This window comes from Pristis pectinata, chromosome 15 (assembly GCF_009764475.1).
Source record: "Pristis pectinata isolate sPriPec2 chromosome 15, sPriPec2.1.pri, whole genome shotgun sequence".
NCBI classification, from domain to species: domain Eukaryota; kingdom Metazoa; phylum Chordata; class Chondrichthyes; order Rhinopristiformes; family Pristidae; genus Pristis; species Pristis pectinata.
In genome coordinates, this window is record NC_067419.1 from 36026508 (window position 1) to 36044331 (window position 17824).

At 40.0% G+C, this 17824-nt stretch overlaps 1 protein-coding gene across 1 annotated transcript in view; it reads left to right on the forward strand.

Annotated features, from left to right (window-relative positions):
- LOC127578371 (receptor-type tyrosine-protein phosphatase R-like) overlaps positions 1–16676 on the forward strand; it is a 175858-nt gene extending 159182 nt beyond the window's left edge. Inside the window, exon 15 of the mRNA XM_052030316.1 lies at positions 15345–16676. Coding sequence (XP_051886276.1) covers positions 15345–15438 — 94 coding nt within the window. The 3' untranslated portion in view covers positions 15439–16676. The remainder of the gene's footprint in view (positions 1–15344) is intronic.
- The last annotated feature ends 1148 nt before the right edge of the window (positions 16677–17824 follow it).

The following is a 17824-nucleotide window of genomic DNA, read 5'->3' on the forward strand; positions in this document are numbered from 1 at the left end:
TCTCTTTCGTATTTCATAAGTTGACCGTTTCCTGAAGCTATCGACATTTCTCTTTTTCATTCCTTTTTAAAAGTATGATTCACCTCTTATTAGATTGCTCCATTTTTTCTGCTTTCTTGACTGCCGGCTAAAGGAAGGATCCCACCCATAATCTGAACTAATTTTTGCCATCATAAATGCTGATGAACTGAGTACCTCTAACATTTTGGGGTGGACTGTGCCGAATTTTCTGGGTGATTCAAGATATCAACGTTCAATCACTTAAATTACCCCATGTTGTACTTTACACGTACTTGTGGTGAATAATGGAGTTCGGGGTCCTACCGATAGATTTGGGAGACTGATCTGCCTGTTTACCTGACCATTGGACTTCACATCGTGACAAGTAACCAAACCCAATTGTCCTGGGATTTCCCCAGCATCTTGCTGTGGAATCACTTTTCAGATCCTGTGCTAGGTTAGAAATGGCAAAATCCAAAACCACCTGTTGGCCGGTCTTACACTAATAATGACATCGAGTCCACAATAACTCCCAGGGGATTCTAGGTCTCTGAAAGGCAGCAGGAAATGTAAATTACTTTTTCACAGAGCCCTTGTCTCTCCTTACTCATGTAAGCTTCTCCATACCCACACGTTGAATATTTTGCTCAGGCTTCCTTTCATTCTTCCTCCTTTCATCTTGCCACTCGAGTGCCTGCATTTTGACCCTGAGATTCTTTTGGGTGGCATCCATCTGCAGCTTATCAGAGCATTAAAAGTGCTGATTTCCATTATGGTACAAGGATTTAGAATATTCACCGGATCATACATAATGGTACTGTATGATACAACAGAAAAATCCTCAAAAAATACTATATTCTTTTGAGCATGTACTGCATGGGTTCAGAGCGTTGTAAAAAAGAGAAACCTAGGGCTACCAGGATGTAATTCCCTGAAAATGGCAACATAGGTTGACACGTTGGTGAAGAAGGCATATGGCCCACTTTAAGTATTCCCCACATCCCACCCCCACACCCACTCCCAACCACGCCTCTTCTTTTCTTCCCTTTCCTAGCCTATCTCTCTTTTTTCTACCCCCCTTTTTTTCTCTCCTTACCTCTGACCCATGCCCCAGTGGATCTGCTCTCCCCTCCCCCACACCTGCCTATCACTATCTCTTACCCGCATCTACCTATCACCACCTTGTGCCCACCCCACCTCCCCTCTTTTGTCCACCTGTCACTGCTCTGCTTTTCCCTCCTATATATTGGGCTTCCCCTTTTCCTATCTTCAGTCCAGAAGAAGACCCAAAACATTGACCACCTGCTTTTCTCCATGGATGCTGCCTGGCCTGCTGAGTTCCTCCAGCATCATAGTGTTTTTCATATGGCATGCTTGCCTTCATTGGACAGGGCATGGGTACAAGAGTTGGGATATCATGTTACAGCTGTATAGGACATTGGTGAGACTGCATCTGGAATATTGTGTGCATTTCTGTATAAAGGATATAATTAAATTAGAGAGGGTGCAGAAAATATTCACAAGGATGTCGCCGAGACTAGAGAGCTTGAGTTATAAGGAGAGACTGGAGAGGCTGGGACTGTTTTCCCTGGAGCAGAGAAGGCAGAAGGGTGACCTTTAGAGGTGTATAAAATCATGAGGGCCATAGATAAGGTGAATGGTCATAGTTTTCCCATGGTAGGGGAGCCTAAATCTAGAGGGCATAGGTTTAAGGTGAGAGGGGAAAGATTTAAAGTGGACCCAAGAGGCAACTTTCACACACAGACGTGCTAGGTATATGAAACAAGCTGCCAGAGGAAGTGGTAGAGGTGGGTACAATTACAATGTTTTAAAGACATTTGGACAGATTCATGGATAGGAAAGGTTTAGAAGGATATGGGCCAAATACAGGTAAATGCGACTAGCTCAGGAAAGCACCTTGCTGGGCATGGATGAGTTGGGCCAAAGGGCCTGTTTCCCTGCTGTATAACTCGATAACAGTTTACTTCATTAACAGTGCTGTATAAATGCAAATTATTGCTTCCTGTTCAACCCTTTTTTAGTAGAATTATTTGTAAATACGAAAGTAAGACAGCGGTAGATCAGGATTTGGCCTGTTTGCAGCCTTTTCCAACCTACTCCTGGCTGGAAAGTGGACAGAATGATGGCAGGTGAGTATGGGATCTGAGATTCCTGTTCATCTCCCACAAAAAATTGAAAGCTAGACAACACTCATTAAGCAGTTTTATAAGCTTCGTAGATGAATAATGGTCAATTAGACAAGTAAGAGGCGCCTGTAAAACCATACCCTAGTACAAGTCAGCACCTCCTAGAGAGGAGGGCAAGAATCTCGCAACAAAGATATAAAAGTAACCATTCAAAAAGGGAACTATGAGGAATGCACTCCTTCTTCTTCCAACAATAAACAGCAGCTGATAATGGTTAGCACAACAAATGTTTTGACAGTTGATGTAAAGGTTAAATGCAAAATACTCCATATGTTACATCAAAAAATATTAATCTGGAGTCCTTTATGCTTCCTATGTTTGGTTTTACAATGCACTTTTATCGGGGATAGAAAACCAGCAGGAGCCAATCAGTTGCCCACCGTATACCAATTCCCACATCCTACCTCCCCACCTCCTCTCCTGAATTATTTTTCTGACTTGCTGCTTCACTGAAGATTATGATTTATTCCATTATATGTTGTTGTCAAAAGTTACATGAACAAAACTTCCAAAAGTGCCCCATCTATACTACCTTGCTTCACAGGAACATTGATTGCAAATTCTGCAAATATAAGAACATATAAGAAATCAAACAATCCAAATCATGCCTGCACTTAACATAAACATAGCAGCAGAGGAAATCCAAAAACTGCATACAAATTCCACACAAATGTTCCTGCCTTAAACTTGCTGTAGGCATCCTATTCCTCTTTGGTTCCAGACGCCATGTCAGTCATGAAGTTCAAAAGTTCATAAAATAAATTACTCTGGGGCCATTGTTATTGTTGCTATATCAGTAAACTCCAGCATTACCAGCAGTAAGACGAAAGGCTCTACAATACCAACAATAAGCATTTCTTGGTGCACTTTAATCAAGGCATTGGAAGTACTTCTAGTCTACTGTAAGTAGTACCATGAGAACATTTACTTTTGTCAAGTATAAAACTTCGCCCAAAGAACTACTGTTCTGGGGAAACTGAGCCATGGTTGGAGAAACAAAGGACTGCAGATGCTGGAATCTAGATGAAAAACATGATGATGCTGGAGGAACTCAGCAGACTAGGTAGCATCCATGGAGAAAAGCAGGCAGTCAACATTTCGGGTCAGGACCCTTCTTCAGAGTCATGATTGGTTTCAGCCATTTTAATAGGTAATGTTTTGGGTTCAGGACAATTTCTACTTTCACAAATAGCTTTAACTTAGTTTCTCCTTTGTTTAGCTCTGCAATGACTATGGCTAAATAACTAAAAGTGAAGTCTATATTCAAAGTCTCCTAAGTTTCCCCCACATTTCCAGTGGAAACATAAACATTATACATAAATAAGAATGTGAGAACAGAAGAACCATAGAACCATAGAACCATACAGCACAAAACAGGCCCTTCGGCCCACCATGTTGTGCCGTCCATCAAACCACCCTCACACTACCTAACCCCTTCCTCCCTCATATCCCCCAATCCCACACTCCTCCATATGCCTATCCAACAAGCTCTTGAACCTGTCCAATGTATCTGCCTCCACCACCACCCCAGGCAGTGCATTCCATGCACCAACCACTCTCTGGGTGAAAACCCTCCCCCTGACATCTCCCCTGAACCTCCCACCCCTGACCTTAAAGCCATGCCCTCTCATCTTGAGCATTGGTGCCCTGGGAAGGAGGCGCTGACTGTCTATCTATTCCTCTCAATATTTTATATACCTCTATCATGTCTCCTCTCATCCTCCTCCTTTCCAGTGAATAAAGCCCTAGCACCTTAAGCCTCTCCTCATATTCAATACTCTCTAATCCAGGCAGCATCCTAGTAAATCTCCTCTGCACCCTCTCCAATGCCTCCACATCCTTCCTATAATGAGGCGACCAGAACTGAACACAGTACTCTAAGTGTGGCCTAGCTAGAGTTTTGTAAAGCTGCATCATCAGCTCGCTGCTCTTAAACTCAATCCCGCGACTTATGAAAGCCAACATCCCATTGGCCTTCTTAACTGCTCTTTCCACCTGTGAGGCAACTTTCAATGAATATCCCTCTGTAAGCTCCGACAGCCCTCCACACTATCCACAACACCGCCGATCTTAGTGTCGTCCGCAAACTTACTAACCCAGCCCTCCACCCCCTTGTCTAAGTCATCTATAAATATCACAAAAAGTAGAGGTCCCAGAACCGATCCCTGTGGGACACCACTAGTCACTGCCTTCCAATCCCAGGGCATTGGAGCAGGAGAAGGCCATTTAGCCCCTCAAGCCTGCCTCTCCATTCAATATGTTCATGGCTGATCTGCCCCTGGTCTCAACTCCTCTGCCAGTTCCCCATCACCCACAAGTAGATCCTTCAAAAATTTATCTACTTTTTCTATAAGTATCCCCAGTGATCTAGTCTCCATAATCCTCTGGAATAGACAATTCTAGAGGAATTGAAAGGGGAGATTATCAAGTATCAATTCTACAATCCCACACTGGCACTGACAACATTTGCTTGCATTCTGATAATTAACTCGAATGTTAAAATTTTAACCAATTAATATATTGGCCCCATGGTATTGATAGGTAGCTTGTACCTCCAGCACTTGCATCTTGATCTTTCATTGAATAAATTCTGTTTCCAATTATTTTTTATCAAGTATTACTAATGTAAGTATTTTTTCTACTTATTTTCTGCTCGCTCTGCTTTGAGCAACATATGAAAGGATTTTTTTTAATGTAGCGGAATGAACTATATTTGGATTTAAATAACCTTGGTAGCTTTGATCAAGAGGATGTAGAGAAAGATTACTTGGTAATGGGGAATATGATGTAGGTGGCAAAAATGGAGGAAGATGGTTTAGCAAATGCAGGGGCTGGTGAAAGGTGAGTTCCTGGGATTGATGTTAGAGAATGTTGAGCACCTGAGGTGCAGGAAATGGAAGCAACACTCTCACAGGTCTCTGAAGTGCTGCCGAGGGGAAATATTGGGTGATTAAATAAGTCAATTACAGAACTCTGGTGTGAGAAGTAAAATCGTCAGAGCAGACATAAGATACACAGAGAAACAAAGAGAAATGAATGTTTTTACAAGAAGAAGGAAGGGAATAAGCAAGATAGAGACATAGAAGCAGAAAATTGTTCACAAGAATAATCACAGGAATAAAAGGCTTAATGTATTTAGAGTGTTTGATGGCTCTGGTCCTATATTCCATTGAGTTCAGTAGAATGAGGGGGGATCTCATTGAAGTCTACTGAACACCAAAAGGCCTGGATAGAGTGGACACGGAGAGTAAGTTTCTATCAGTGGGAGAGTCTAGGATCCAAGGGCACAGCCTCAGAATAAAGGGACGCCACTTTAAAACTGAGGTGAGGAGGAATTTCTTCAGCCAGGGTGGTGAATCTGTGGAATTTATTGCTACAAGGGGGCTGTGGAGGTCAAGTCATTGTGTGTATTTAAGGCAGAAACTGATAGATTCTTGACTGGTAAAGAGGTTAAGAGTTATGGGGAGAAGGCAGGAGAATAGGCTTGAAAAATAATCAGCCATGATTGAATGGCAGAGCAGACTCAATGGGCCAAATGGCCTAATCTTGCTCCTATACCTGCACTGCACTTCCTCTGTAGCTATGACACTTTACTCCGTACTGTTATTGTTTTTACCTGTACTACCTCAGTGCACTCTGTACTAACTCAATGTAACTCAATGTGTAATGAATTGACCTGTACGAACAGTATGCAAGACAAGTTTTCACTGTACAATAATAAACCAATACCAGTACCAGTACTACACCTTATGGTCTAAGATGCTAGAAACACCAAGCAAATCAGGCAGTATTTGTGGAAAAAGAAACAGAGTAAACTTATATTTGAAGGGCCTATGACCTGATTCATTAACTCTATCCCACAGATGTTGCCTTACCTGCTAAGTATTTCCAACATTTTGTGTTGTTTTTGATTTTCAAGCATAATGGTAGATGTGGACTTGTAACCTCACCTGTAAGATTAACAGTAAGTGTCATAAGCAGTGTGCTATCAAGTGACAGTTGTTCACCAACAACACTCAGCTGGATTCCAACTCACAGGCTCCTACTGTGGAGCTGACCAGTACCTTGACCCAGGAAGGAGAACTAAACTGAACGTGTGATTGCTTGAAATCAAGGCAGCTCTGGACTTAGTGTAGAACCAACATCTACATTTTTATTCATTGTAATGGTCTTGTTCCTCCAGTCCAAACACTGAAAGAGATATATACCACTACAATTTAAAAGGACATTCATTCAGGCTGCACGTTGCTGTCCTGGGAACCTGGGTGCCGGGAACGTGGTGCAAGTTCCTGTTCTCCACTGATGCTCCCCCCAGCAATGAATTGCACTCAGCCAGAGTGGAACTGGTGATGAGTGGGCTGGGGCAGGTATGTGATGGCCCAGCACTGAGATACCAAGTCTGGGCTGCACCCTGGCTGGCAGGGTGATTGTGGGCCATTGCTGGGGATTGGCAGAACCCACTCCATGTGTTGGCAGACCATCCACATCCTGTGTCTCTCACCTCACTTTGTCTTGGATGTAATGGAAGCTATTGTCTCCCTCTCTCTTTACTTTGCTCTAAGGTAACAAGCTCAAAGGCCAGCAATCTTTACCAATAAACATATCACTACTGAAACCAGAGCCTCAACCTATCAGAGAAATTCCCTTTGTTCTATCCATCCCTTACGCACCCTTTCTTCAAACTAATTTGCTTTCTCACTCTTCCAGTTCTGATGAATGGCCTTTGACCTGAAACATTAACTCTGCTTCTCTTTCGACAGTTGTTGTCTGACCAGCTGAGTGTTTCCTGCTTGTTCTGTTTTTATCCCATACTGCAAATGTCAGGTTTACCAATCTGATTCCTGAACATTAAAGCACCGCTGAGCTCACCAGTTTATAATCAGTATTTAGGCTAAAAATTAAGTTTTTAATTACATTACTTCAAATTTGCTGTTTGGCATTTCTTGGTGTAAGTCAGTGTATGACAGCAGTTGGGGGAATTGTTATCACACAGTGACCTACGCCAAGTTCCTATAAGTCTAGGGATCTCTGAAAACTACAGATGGCCTCATTGCACCTAAGCAAATGTATGGGCCCACAACTGTGTTCCTTTCTCTTTCAATTCATTTTGTCCTCCAGTTTTTATCCCTCCCTCCCTTCCTCTCCCTGCTGTGATTACACATAAAAATGTTTGTGTAAAGCACTTCAGGAAATCCTGAAAGGGATATAAAGGGCAGAATGTAAATGCAAGCCTTTCTTTCGTTGGTTCGAAATGGGCAAGGCAAAACAAGCTTGTATTTTTCATAATGTGGATGAGGATTTATCACAGTGATTTGCTAATTAACCAGAATTCATTGAACAGTGTGAACAGTCTGGACAAGTTTAATCTGAGCAGTTCAGAGAGCTCTAATGGTTCGTCTTTTGCATTCTTGATCAATGACTAATTTGATCTAATACAATTTAACCCTAATTCATCAAGATTTGGAAGCCTGTCATCATAAAACAATTCTGCAAGTTATTCATCAAAATCCATCAAAATTAGTGGTTGTGTTTATAAATTGTTGCTAAAACTGGATACTTATTTGCTTAGTTGATCCATGGCCATTATAGCTGATATTAACCATTTCATTTAATTTTTGGTATTGTAGTTACTTCAGCCATTAAATTCCAAAAGTTGGTCACTTCATCAGCTTGGCAAGACTTGCTAATAGTGAAGGCATAGGTGAAGCTATGGAGCACAATTCATAAAATTATTAAAGTCGTTAATGAAAAGATATTAGTGTGCATGTGGAGGGCTGGATTCTAGGTCGTGGCTGTGGTTCCTCAGAAGATGATCTCTCACACCCGACCTATCTGGGAGCTTCCAAGTGAAAATGAAATACATTGTGGTTAGGAAAAGGACATTGAAGACCATCAAAGTGGTCTCCAACATGTGTCTCCAGCATCTCCCAGCACTGGCTATTGACCAATATATATGTAAAATCTTCATGCTGATGGTCTGCTTATCCTCTCAGTTGGGAATGATGGGGAGTAATAAATCAAAGGGTCAGATTTCTGGAAAAAAAAACTTTTTATTTCAAGATATGGATTTTCTTATCAAAGAATATCTAGATTTTAGAATAAAAGCTCCATTTTGAAAATATGTTTTTACATTCAGGTGTGTAATTTTAAAAATAATTCCTATAAACCATTGAATAGGGGTGGTAAACAAGACATGACAAATAGTTTTGTCTATAATGGTAAGAGTGTTGGCGTGGAGAAATTTTTTTATTCTTGAGTCATAGTGTGTGACTGAGACAGCTACCTAATGCTCAGACAGGATGCAGAGCAGTCTACTAGTATTAGTGACAAGAAAAATGCTACACTTTTTGTGGTCTTGTGATCTACAGAAGGTCACAGCTGCTGTGTGTGAGTGACTTTTATCTACAAGGATGGTCTCCTGACAGTTTTACTTCAATATTTATTCTCTAAGGCAGAAAATAACTGAAATATTTGCAAAACAAATCTGTGTATGTGTTCAGCATATAAATTAGGTTTTGCCCTGTTGCATCAAAATGGTGGCATCTTGAAAAATTAGTATTATCTCCACTTATATACATTGTCAATTCATTTAAAAAGTTAATGCATAACATTATGTATGGGATCTTGTTATGACAATCTTCCAGTAGGAAATGCAGAGAATAGAAAATAAAATGAATGCATGAGTGAAGGGGCCATGCAGCATTTGTGGAGGCAGAGGGATAGTTAACATTTCAGGTCAACTATCTCTATGCTACCGCAGGATCCTGATGCAGGGTCTCAACCTGAAATGTCAATTATCCCGACGCCTTTACAGATGCTGCCTGACCTGCAGAGTTCCTCCAGCAGTTTGTTTTATGATCCAGATTACAGGATCTGCAGACTCTCATGTCTCCTTTGGAGGTTTCCTTTGAACCTGTAAGATTGCACCATGAGAATGGTGAGGAAGAATATAGCAGTTAGCCCCACTGATGAAATTATTAATGATATTTTCCAGTTGGACTACCACTGGGCAACCTTGCCCAAATGAATAAGTCCTTCTAATAAACAAATCATTGTCCCATTTGTTACGTACTAGCAACAATAGAAACACAAGGAGCCATGTATAAATGTTAAAATCTGTTTAAATAAAAACGTTAGATATTAGACATTGACCCCAAAATAAACTGGAAGTGTGTGTGTGGCAAGTTCCCAAACCCCAAGTCTAGGAACAGTTCTCAAAGTTCAGTCCAGCAAGTCATGGAGCAAAACGATTAGCAAAGGCTTTTGAAAACCACAGTAGAATGTAGGGAAAATAGAGAGGAGTTTACGAAATCCATAAGTTCCACGATGGAAAGATACGACATCTCAATTGCCGAAGAACTCTGTTGCTTTTAGTCACAGATATCTGCCACTTCGATCGATACGTGGCCACCCACAGATGTACCTGATTCCTGATACAGGTTAACGACAAAGTGGACTCCACAGATTACTCCAAAAATCCATACGTGGATTGTATAGTGACAATCACAACGATTGTGATTCACTCGTAGATACAGAGACTGGCAGTCAGTGCTACCAACTTTTACCCATCTCTCTCTCTCTCTATCTCTCTCTCTCTCTCAGTCTGTCTGTGCCCTTGCCAGCACGTCCAGTGAATTTCTTTCAGACTCTTACAGCATTCCAGGTATAGACGCTTTTTCCGCTCCCACTCTTAGTAGTCAGATAAAACCACACACACACTACTGTACCACCGTCCAGGTGCCTTAAAGGGACACTCACCAAGGAGCAACCTGGTTCGTAACACATTGCATGTCTCGGGTGCAATTCATCTGAGTTAGTTTATCCCTGATGGAACTGAGGTTTTGTGAGTGTTACTTGGGCTGCTTCATTTTCCAAGATGTGAATGGAATTGAACATAATGCATACATACTCACTTCAAACTTTATAGTGGAAGGAAATTCATCGATGAAACAACTAAGGATGTCTGGACCAAGGTCACTGTCCTGACACTCCCTGCAAAAATATCCTGGGGCTGGGATGTTTGGCCTCCAAAACCACTGCCATCTTCCAGCACGTGCAGAATTTCCCATTGACTTAATTTTCTTTTGTGCCGCATTCACTCACACTTTGCTGGAGGAACTCAGCAAATCAGGCAGCACCTATGGAGGGAAATGGACAGTCGATGTTTCAGGTCAAGACCCTTCACCTGGACTCAGTCATTAGTCCAGATGAAAGGTCTTGGCCCAAAATGTCAACTGTCCATTTCCCTCCATAGATGCTGCCTGACTTGTTGAGTTCCTCCAGTTATTTGTGCGTTGCTCTGGATTCCAGCATCTGCGGTCTCTCGTGTCTCTCTCTCTCTCACATTTTGCCTTGTTGTCAAGGGAAGTCACTCTCACCTCACCTCTGCAATTCAGCTTTTTTGTCAATGTTCCTATAAGGTGATCTGGAGGATTGTGTCACCACAAAAACCAAAGTGAGCATTAAAGAGTCAAACAACATTGAGCACGTATCTTGTAATTTCCATTGGCTGTGCAGCTGAAGAATAGCTCCAAGAGGTGAGTTTGTCAAGTGTAAAGCAAAGTGTTCCAGTGAGTTCCACATAAATCATGAGCAACTGTCACAACAGTCTTCCACCAGCAAGCATAGAAAATGTAGAATCATAAATACTTTGGAATGGCTTCCATGTTGCTATTTTCCTTTAAACCCCATGTTGCTCCATAGCACCCTGGCAATTTCTTTTGGTCCTTTATTTTATTCTTCGTCTGCTGTTTCTGAAGTTATGATCATGCCGAGCAATTCTCAGCAGGTAATGCATTCGGTATTTTGGAAACAATTTGCTTGCTGTTGCAGGAGATAATATTTCCATAGTTATCCAGGTTTAGCCTTTTGTGCTGTTCCTCCTGGATATGGTATTTTAAATATACTTTTGCACACCTGACTTGGTCATGCCACAATATTTGGGCAGAATGCAGAATAGTGTATGCAGAACTAAATAAGGCTGCAGTCTTTACAGACTAACATGGCCTATTTTGTTGAAGCAAGACGTATGCATTTCTGATTAAAACAGATGTTAATTATCTGGTCAGATCACTGTCTAAATTGAGATGCACATTTCTTCTGGATGGAGCAACACAATTAACTTACTAAAATTAGGCAACCCATTACACCTCTAAATCAGGATTACAGGGTGGAGGCTATACTGTAATCTGAAGCTATAATGCATTAACCTAACGAAAGTTGATGCTGGTGGTGTTCCTGGCTTTTAATATACCATTCTATGTTTACTTATTGACATTCCTATCAAAAATCCTTCCACCTTTCTTTACAGGGAAGTTGTGCAAATATAAGAGAGGTGAACAAAGGCATTTGGAGAAGCTTTTGGGATGAGGCAGAAGCAGTTGCCATTGAAGTGGGGGTACAGGTGAGATGGAAGGGGAATTCATAGCAAAGAAGATTTGGAAGAGTAAAAGTGGTACTAGTATGTAAACTAGCAATGAAAGGCAGTGCTATTTGAAGTTAATGTCAGAGTTAAGCAAGTCAGAAACCACATCCACACAGGGGAACTTAAGCAGGAAGTTGTGGGAGAGTCAGGAATAGAGCTGGATGGCGATGATTCATTCAACCTCTTTACAAGCAGAAACAAGCAACAATTTAAGCAAATGTAATGGTCAAGACTGGATTCTTTGTTCTGAAAGTAATGTTGATGTGGGGGGGGGGGGGTACATTTTATCTGAGAAGAAGCAGTTAGTTCAAAAGTTGAAGAGCCAAGTCCAAAAGAGACAGTGTGAGCAAGTGGTGAACTTCATGGAGCAAATTCCTGTAAATTCTAGATGGTGGTGCGGTGAGGTGGTGGGGAGTGGTTGAGGGGCCATGGCTAAAGAAGAATGGGTTGAGAAGCAAAGGACAAGGTGGTTCCAGAGGAGGAGATGTTCATTGACTTTCACTGTGCAATACTAGGATAAAGAAGGTGGGAGCAAAATGGATAAAATGCCTTGGATTGGATATTATTTGTTTTCCTTGAGGTTGGAACTAGGACAAATACATTTCAAGCTTTGAGTAACACTGGCAAGGACTCATTGCTCTGAGGTGTAGGGGAAACCCCACTTAGGTGGTGTTTCCTGGATTGATGAAGTGGGAGTACATATTAAAATCAAGGTTCTATTAGCCTTGGTGGAGACAAAGGAGACAATGTTCCCAATGACATGGATTTTCATTCTGGAAGATAAAAGTTATATGCCTAGAGATTAATCCCCTGGCTTTAAGGCAAAACATACTATTACATAGTGACAAAGCATTCTGCTCCGCCTCCAAATTCATTCCACTCACTTCCGTTGAATTTCAGAGACAGAGTACAATGTGCTGTTACCACTATTTGGTGCATTTAGTGCAAATGGGATGGGTAAAGTTCTAGACCTCTAAAGCACTATTGAAATAACCCAGATGGGTTCTTGTATATGTTCTAAAATATATAGTACAATAAACTGGAAAGAGAGGGGGTGAATACTTCATTTGGTTAGTGCTGAATTTCTTGAACGTTGTTGCAACAGCAATCATTCAGGTGAATGTTTAAATTTCCATCACAGTGCTCTGAGCCTAATAAATGGCATTGGAGTGAGAATGCCCAGTCTCTATCCTGTCCCCATAACTATAATATTTATATGCCCGTCTAATAAAGATTCTGGCCAAAGGAGCACCACCATTGCTGTTAAAGATGAAAGAGCAGTTAGACATTTTCTTGTTGGAACAGAAAATGCTGGGAAAACTCAGCAGGTCAGGCAGTATCTGTGGAAAAGACATTGTTTCAGGTTCAGAAACTGCTTCAACGTTTCAGGTCAGGGACCTTGCAGCTCTTTTGAGTTTTCATTTTCCTGTTGGAGCTGGCTGTCCTGCCACAGAATTGTTACCTGACATGTGTCAGCAAAAGCACAAACTATTTTGTTTTTGAAGGCAGAAGGCTAAATACTTCAGATGCTGGAATCTAAAAGAAAACAGAAAATATTGGAAATGCTGAGCAGGTCAGGCAGCATTGTTGGAGAGTAAAACAGAGCTTAATGTTTCAGATCAATGATGGAGACTCATCAACTTGAAATGTTATTTCTCTCTCCACAAGATTAGAGTCATAGAGTTATACAGCACAGAAACAGGTCCTTCAGTCTAACTCATCCATACCGACCAAGTTGTGTACTTGAGTTAGTCCCATTTCCCCACATTTGAACCATATCCCTCTAAATCGTTCTTATCAATGTACCTCTAAATGTCTTTTAAATATTGTAATTGTAATTAATTACTGTAATTGCTAATATTTTTGTAGTAACAAGTAAATTATAAAACAATCGATATTTTCTGTAAAATAAGATGGCACCTGATCCTTCCACAAAATAAATCTGGAGCTTGTAACTTCATCATTCTTTTCGCAATTATCTATCTCCACCACTGTTGTAAATTGTGCATTTTTATGTTTTAGGATAATTCCACCAAAGGACAAATATTGGAACATTGGGTCCATCTTCTTTTATTAATTTGTTTTTCAGAATGTGGGTATCACTGGCAAGGCCCACAATTTTAATGATCCCTAATTGAGCCCCTTGAGACGATAGTGCTGAGCTACCACTTAAATTCTTCAATCCTTCCGGCTAAGGTCCTCCCACAGTACTCTTAGGCTGGGATTTAGACCTCATGACAATGAAGGGACCGTGATATATTACCATGTCAGGATGGTGTGAGACTTGGGGGAGGACTTCCAATAGTAATGTTCCATGTACCTGCCCTCTTGTCCTTCTTGGTGGTCGGGGTCACAGGTTGGAAGTTGCCATTGGAGTATACATCACATTGCACTTTCAAGTACTTGTTTTTATTTATCACAGTCTAATTTTCAAAATTACTAATTAGTACTGGATACTCTTTGAGCTGTTTCAGCTCTTTCAAAAATGTTGATGGATTTCCAGATTAGTTTTTATGCCACCTTGGAGATTTTAAATTGAAAGTCAACTGGAGAAGAAATACTGTGCTCTGATTCAGCCAATAGCTTTCTGTCCAAATTATGATGCAGACAATGCAAGTTTACTTGTAGATCATGTAGCCACTACTGTCATTCTGTGTTTGCTTTGATAACAAACAGAAGTTACTCATGTTTTATTACAAAATCTATATGCTTTTTGGGAATATCTTTAGCTCATTGATTGGTGCCTTATTAAAACCGAACATAGCATCCAGGGTTTTGACATGAAAAGCCGATAATTCCTTTCCTCCCACAGATGCTGCTTGATCCGCAGAGTTCCTCCAGCAGATTGTTTGTAGCTCCTGATTGCAGCATCTGCAGTCTGTTGTGACTCCATAGTAATTTTTTATATTCTGATATCAAGTCATGTATAAATGAGATAAAACCAGCAAGGGCAATGTAGTTTTAATGGGAGATTTTAACTTTCATATAGAATTGTGTACTAGCTCATGACAGATAAACTAATAATTTATGTAGTGTATTGACAATATTTTTCTGCAAGAATATATCCCAGTACCAGCAAAAGACCAAGCAGTACTATAATTAATAATGAATATAAGGCCAGATTTAGTTATCAGGCTAACAATGTATAAACACAGAATAGTGAATATAATGTAATCAAGTTAATTGGAAAGAGATATGGAGTAGCTAAGGTTCTAGATTTAGGTAAAGTGACAACTCGGAGACAGTCCATGATAAGCTGAGAAAAGCTTCTAGGGACAAAAAAAAACTATTCAAAGAAGGAATCTGATACAAACTAAGTTAGACTTTAAGAGTCAAGAGCCAGAAATGTAAGGCATGGGCAACTAAGGAGGTAAGAGTAAACATAAAACCAAAACAAAATTCAAATTCTTGAACATATCCTGGCAATTGAGAGGTATACAAGAAAAACAAAAGGTGACAGAAAAGATAGGAGCTAAAATGTGGGAGTGTACATAAAATATGGAAGGAATATTAAAAATCAACACATCATTTTTTTGAAAAAGACAGATATCCGAAACAATGTAAACCCCTTGAAAATTGATAATGATTTTAATATTATGCAAATAGGCAAATAGCAAACATATGGAATAGTTATATTGGGCCACTATTTGCAGTGAAGGAAAATGATAGCAGTCACTTTACTTTGACAGTGATCTTATCTGTTTTGTTCACAGAGGAGGAATGATTCAGACCAGTGAACAGTATGGATTTGTACATCATGCTCTGAGTCTCTACGATAGTGAGATCTCACCTGACACCAGCCAGTGAATCTGCCAGATAACACTCTTCATCCAGAGCAACCTTTAATGCGAATTTGTATGTGAGTAAGAAGGTAATGGCATACTTGCTAGCTAGAAAATCCAGAAGTGGAATCACCTTGGCAATAGGATGGCACATTGAGAACTAATGAAGCTTAACAAAGAGAGATGGAAAAGAGACTGTTTGCCAGATTAAGTGAAAATATCTAACTGAATGTGGTATATTTTCTAAATTCTGTTATAGGAAAATGAAACTGACTAAAATCACGTGGCATTTTATCTGTGTCTAATAAAGTTCTTCATGTTAAATTCAGTTCAACAATAATTGCAAACTCTGTGGTCGATGAAACTATGGAATAGCAGTGTTGGTTGAATTTGTTTGTGGGAGACATGGAAAAGAAGTATAATTTCAATATAAGCTCTGTATTGAATGTTTCTGTATTCCAAACTGACAGAGCTCTTAATGTGATTTATTAATATATACATGTGAAAAGTGCTATTACATATGTGGTGAATTTTCTTTTTTGCCACATAATTGTCTTGCTGCCGAAACGCACAAGTGTTTAATTCATGAAAAACTGTCAAATTCTGAAACTTTTAAAACTCCCTAAATGTTTTATATGTCATGTAGATGCAGATTTTTATTTGTGATATGGTGTTAAATTGTATGCACATTGATAATCCAAACTAGCAGTCGAATTGCACAATGTTAAATGAATCATTCTATGTATTCTTCTGTCCATGGCTCTGTATTTTATTGAGATGGTCTTAATGTAAGAGCTTCCTAGATATTGAGCAAACCTGTGATTGATACGCAGCATTGTTTGCTTCCTCTTTCTCTCTCTCTCTCAGTATATATATTATAGCTACATATAATATATATATATATATGGATATACAAATCTTTTAATCAAATTGAATGTTGTGAAATAGTGTAATTTTTGTTCCTCTTGGCAGAGAAGAAGCGCACTCTGTAAATCTGTGGGAATATATTTAACAACATAATAATGGAAATCCAAAACTATGAAGCATTGATGTTGTTTAAACTGTATGTGGCTATTTGGCATATGTTCCAGTTGATGAGACATATTTTAAATTCCTTTTTGTCAGTGCAGGAAATTGTTTACATTAATAAGTTTTTTACATAAAACAGTGCAGAATCTGCACTGGGTAACTTGTGTTTTTATTCTGCGTTGTTAATTGACATTAGCTGTTAAATGACAATAAATACACCAGACCTTTTTGAAATGTTGTGCATGTGTGTATTTTTAATTGCTGTACCATTGGGGTCCTTGATTCCATCTTTACCCAAAATAGTTGGGACTTGAGTCTATTATAACATCTTACACTTGGAGTTTATTCTATTGTCCATTTAAGAGAAAAATATACACATCAGGCTAAAATGTTAGCTCTGAGGAATAAAATATTTTCTTAGTTTGGTAACAATGTCAAGCAAATCAGAGCTAAAGTCTCAGGAAACACCCCTCCAGCTCTGTTGCAATGATACCAGTCACATTGCTTTTAAAGATAGCTCCTGCAGCAGAATGAAAATACTCTTCAGGTCTTTAGCCTCGAACGTTAACTCTGTTTCTCTCTCCATAGATACTGCCTGACCTACTAGATGTCACAAGCATTTTAATTTCAGATTTTTGCTGTTATACTACCGTTTTTCCATGCAAGATTTCCCAGTGCGCCCCTGCAGAGACCGTTACTGGCGATTAACGACAAAGAAGCTGATTTTGTCTAAGGGGTCATCTTCCACGAAGGGCTGTCTCACTGTGCTGCATTGAAATCCATCTCCCAGAATTGTTTGCTTAATCCTTTACTGTTATGCATAACATACAACAAACAGTTGGGCAAATGTCACTGTAACTACGCTAGTGAGCTGTTTCGATATGAGGGTTTTTAAATCACTTTTAAAGATCGCTGTCTGAACTAGGCATTGGTATACTTTCACGTTTAATCAACTGAAATATTCACTTCACATTCACCAGAAATTGTACCGTCCGCTAATTTGGGCACCTGCCCTTTCTGAACTTGCAGTAAGGTTCTGTCGATTTTTCACCGTAACTTGGAGCTATCCCATTTATAAAATGTCGCAAGTGAATAATTTGTTTAAATGGCTGAGGCATGTTAAGGAGTGCCCGTGTTGTTCGGTGGGTTGAAAGTAAGACGCAGCCCGTTGCTGTATAATTACAGTAAATTGCTTTCTTGCAGATTGTATAAATTATGACAATCGCGTCACAGCCCAAACCCGAATGAACTGTTCATTTTTGACCCTCATCACAGTTTAACCAAATCAGAGAAGATTGTGCAACTGTACTCTCCCTGTCGCTTTATATTTTGCCCTACCACGAGGGAGGGATGATTTCAGAGAAGTCGCATGAAATGACACC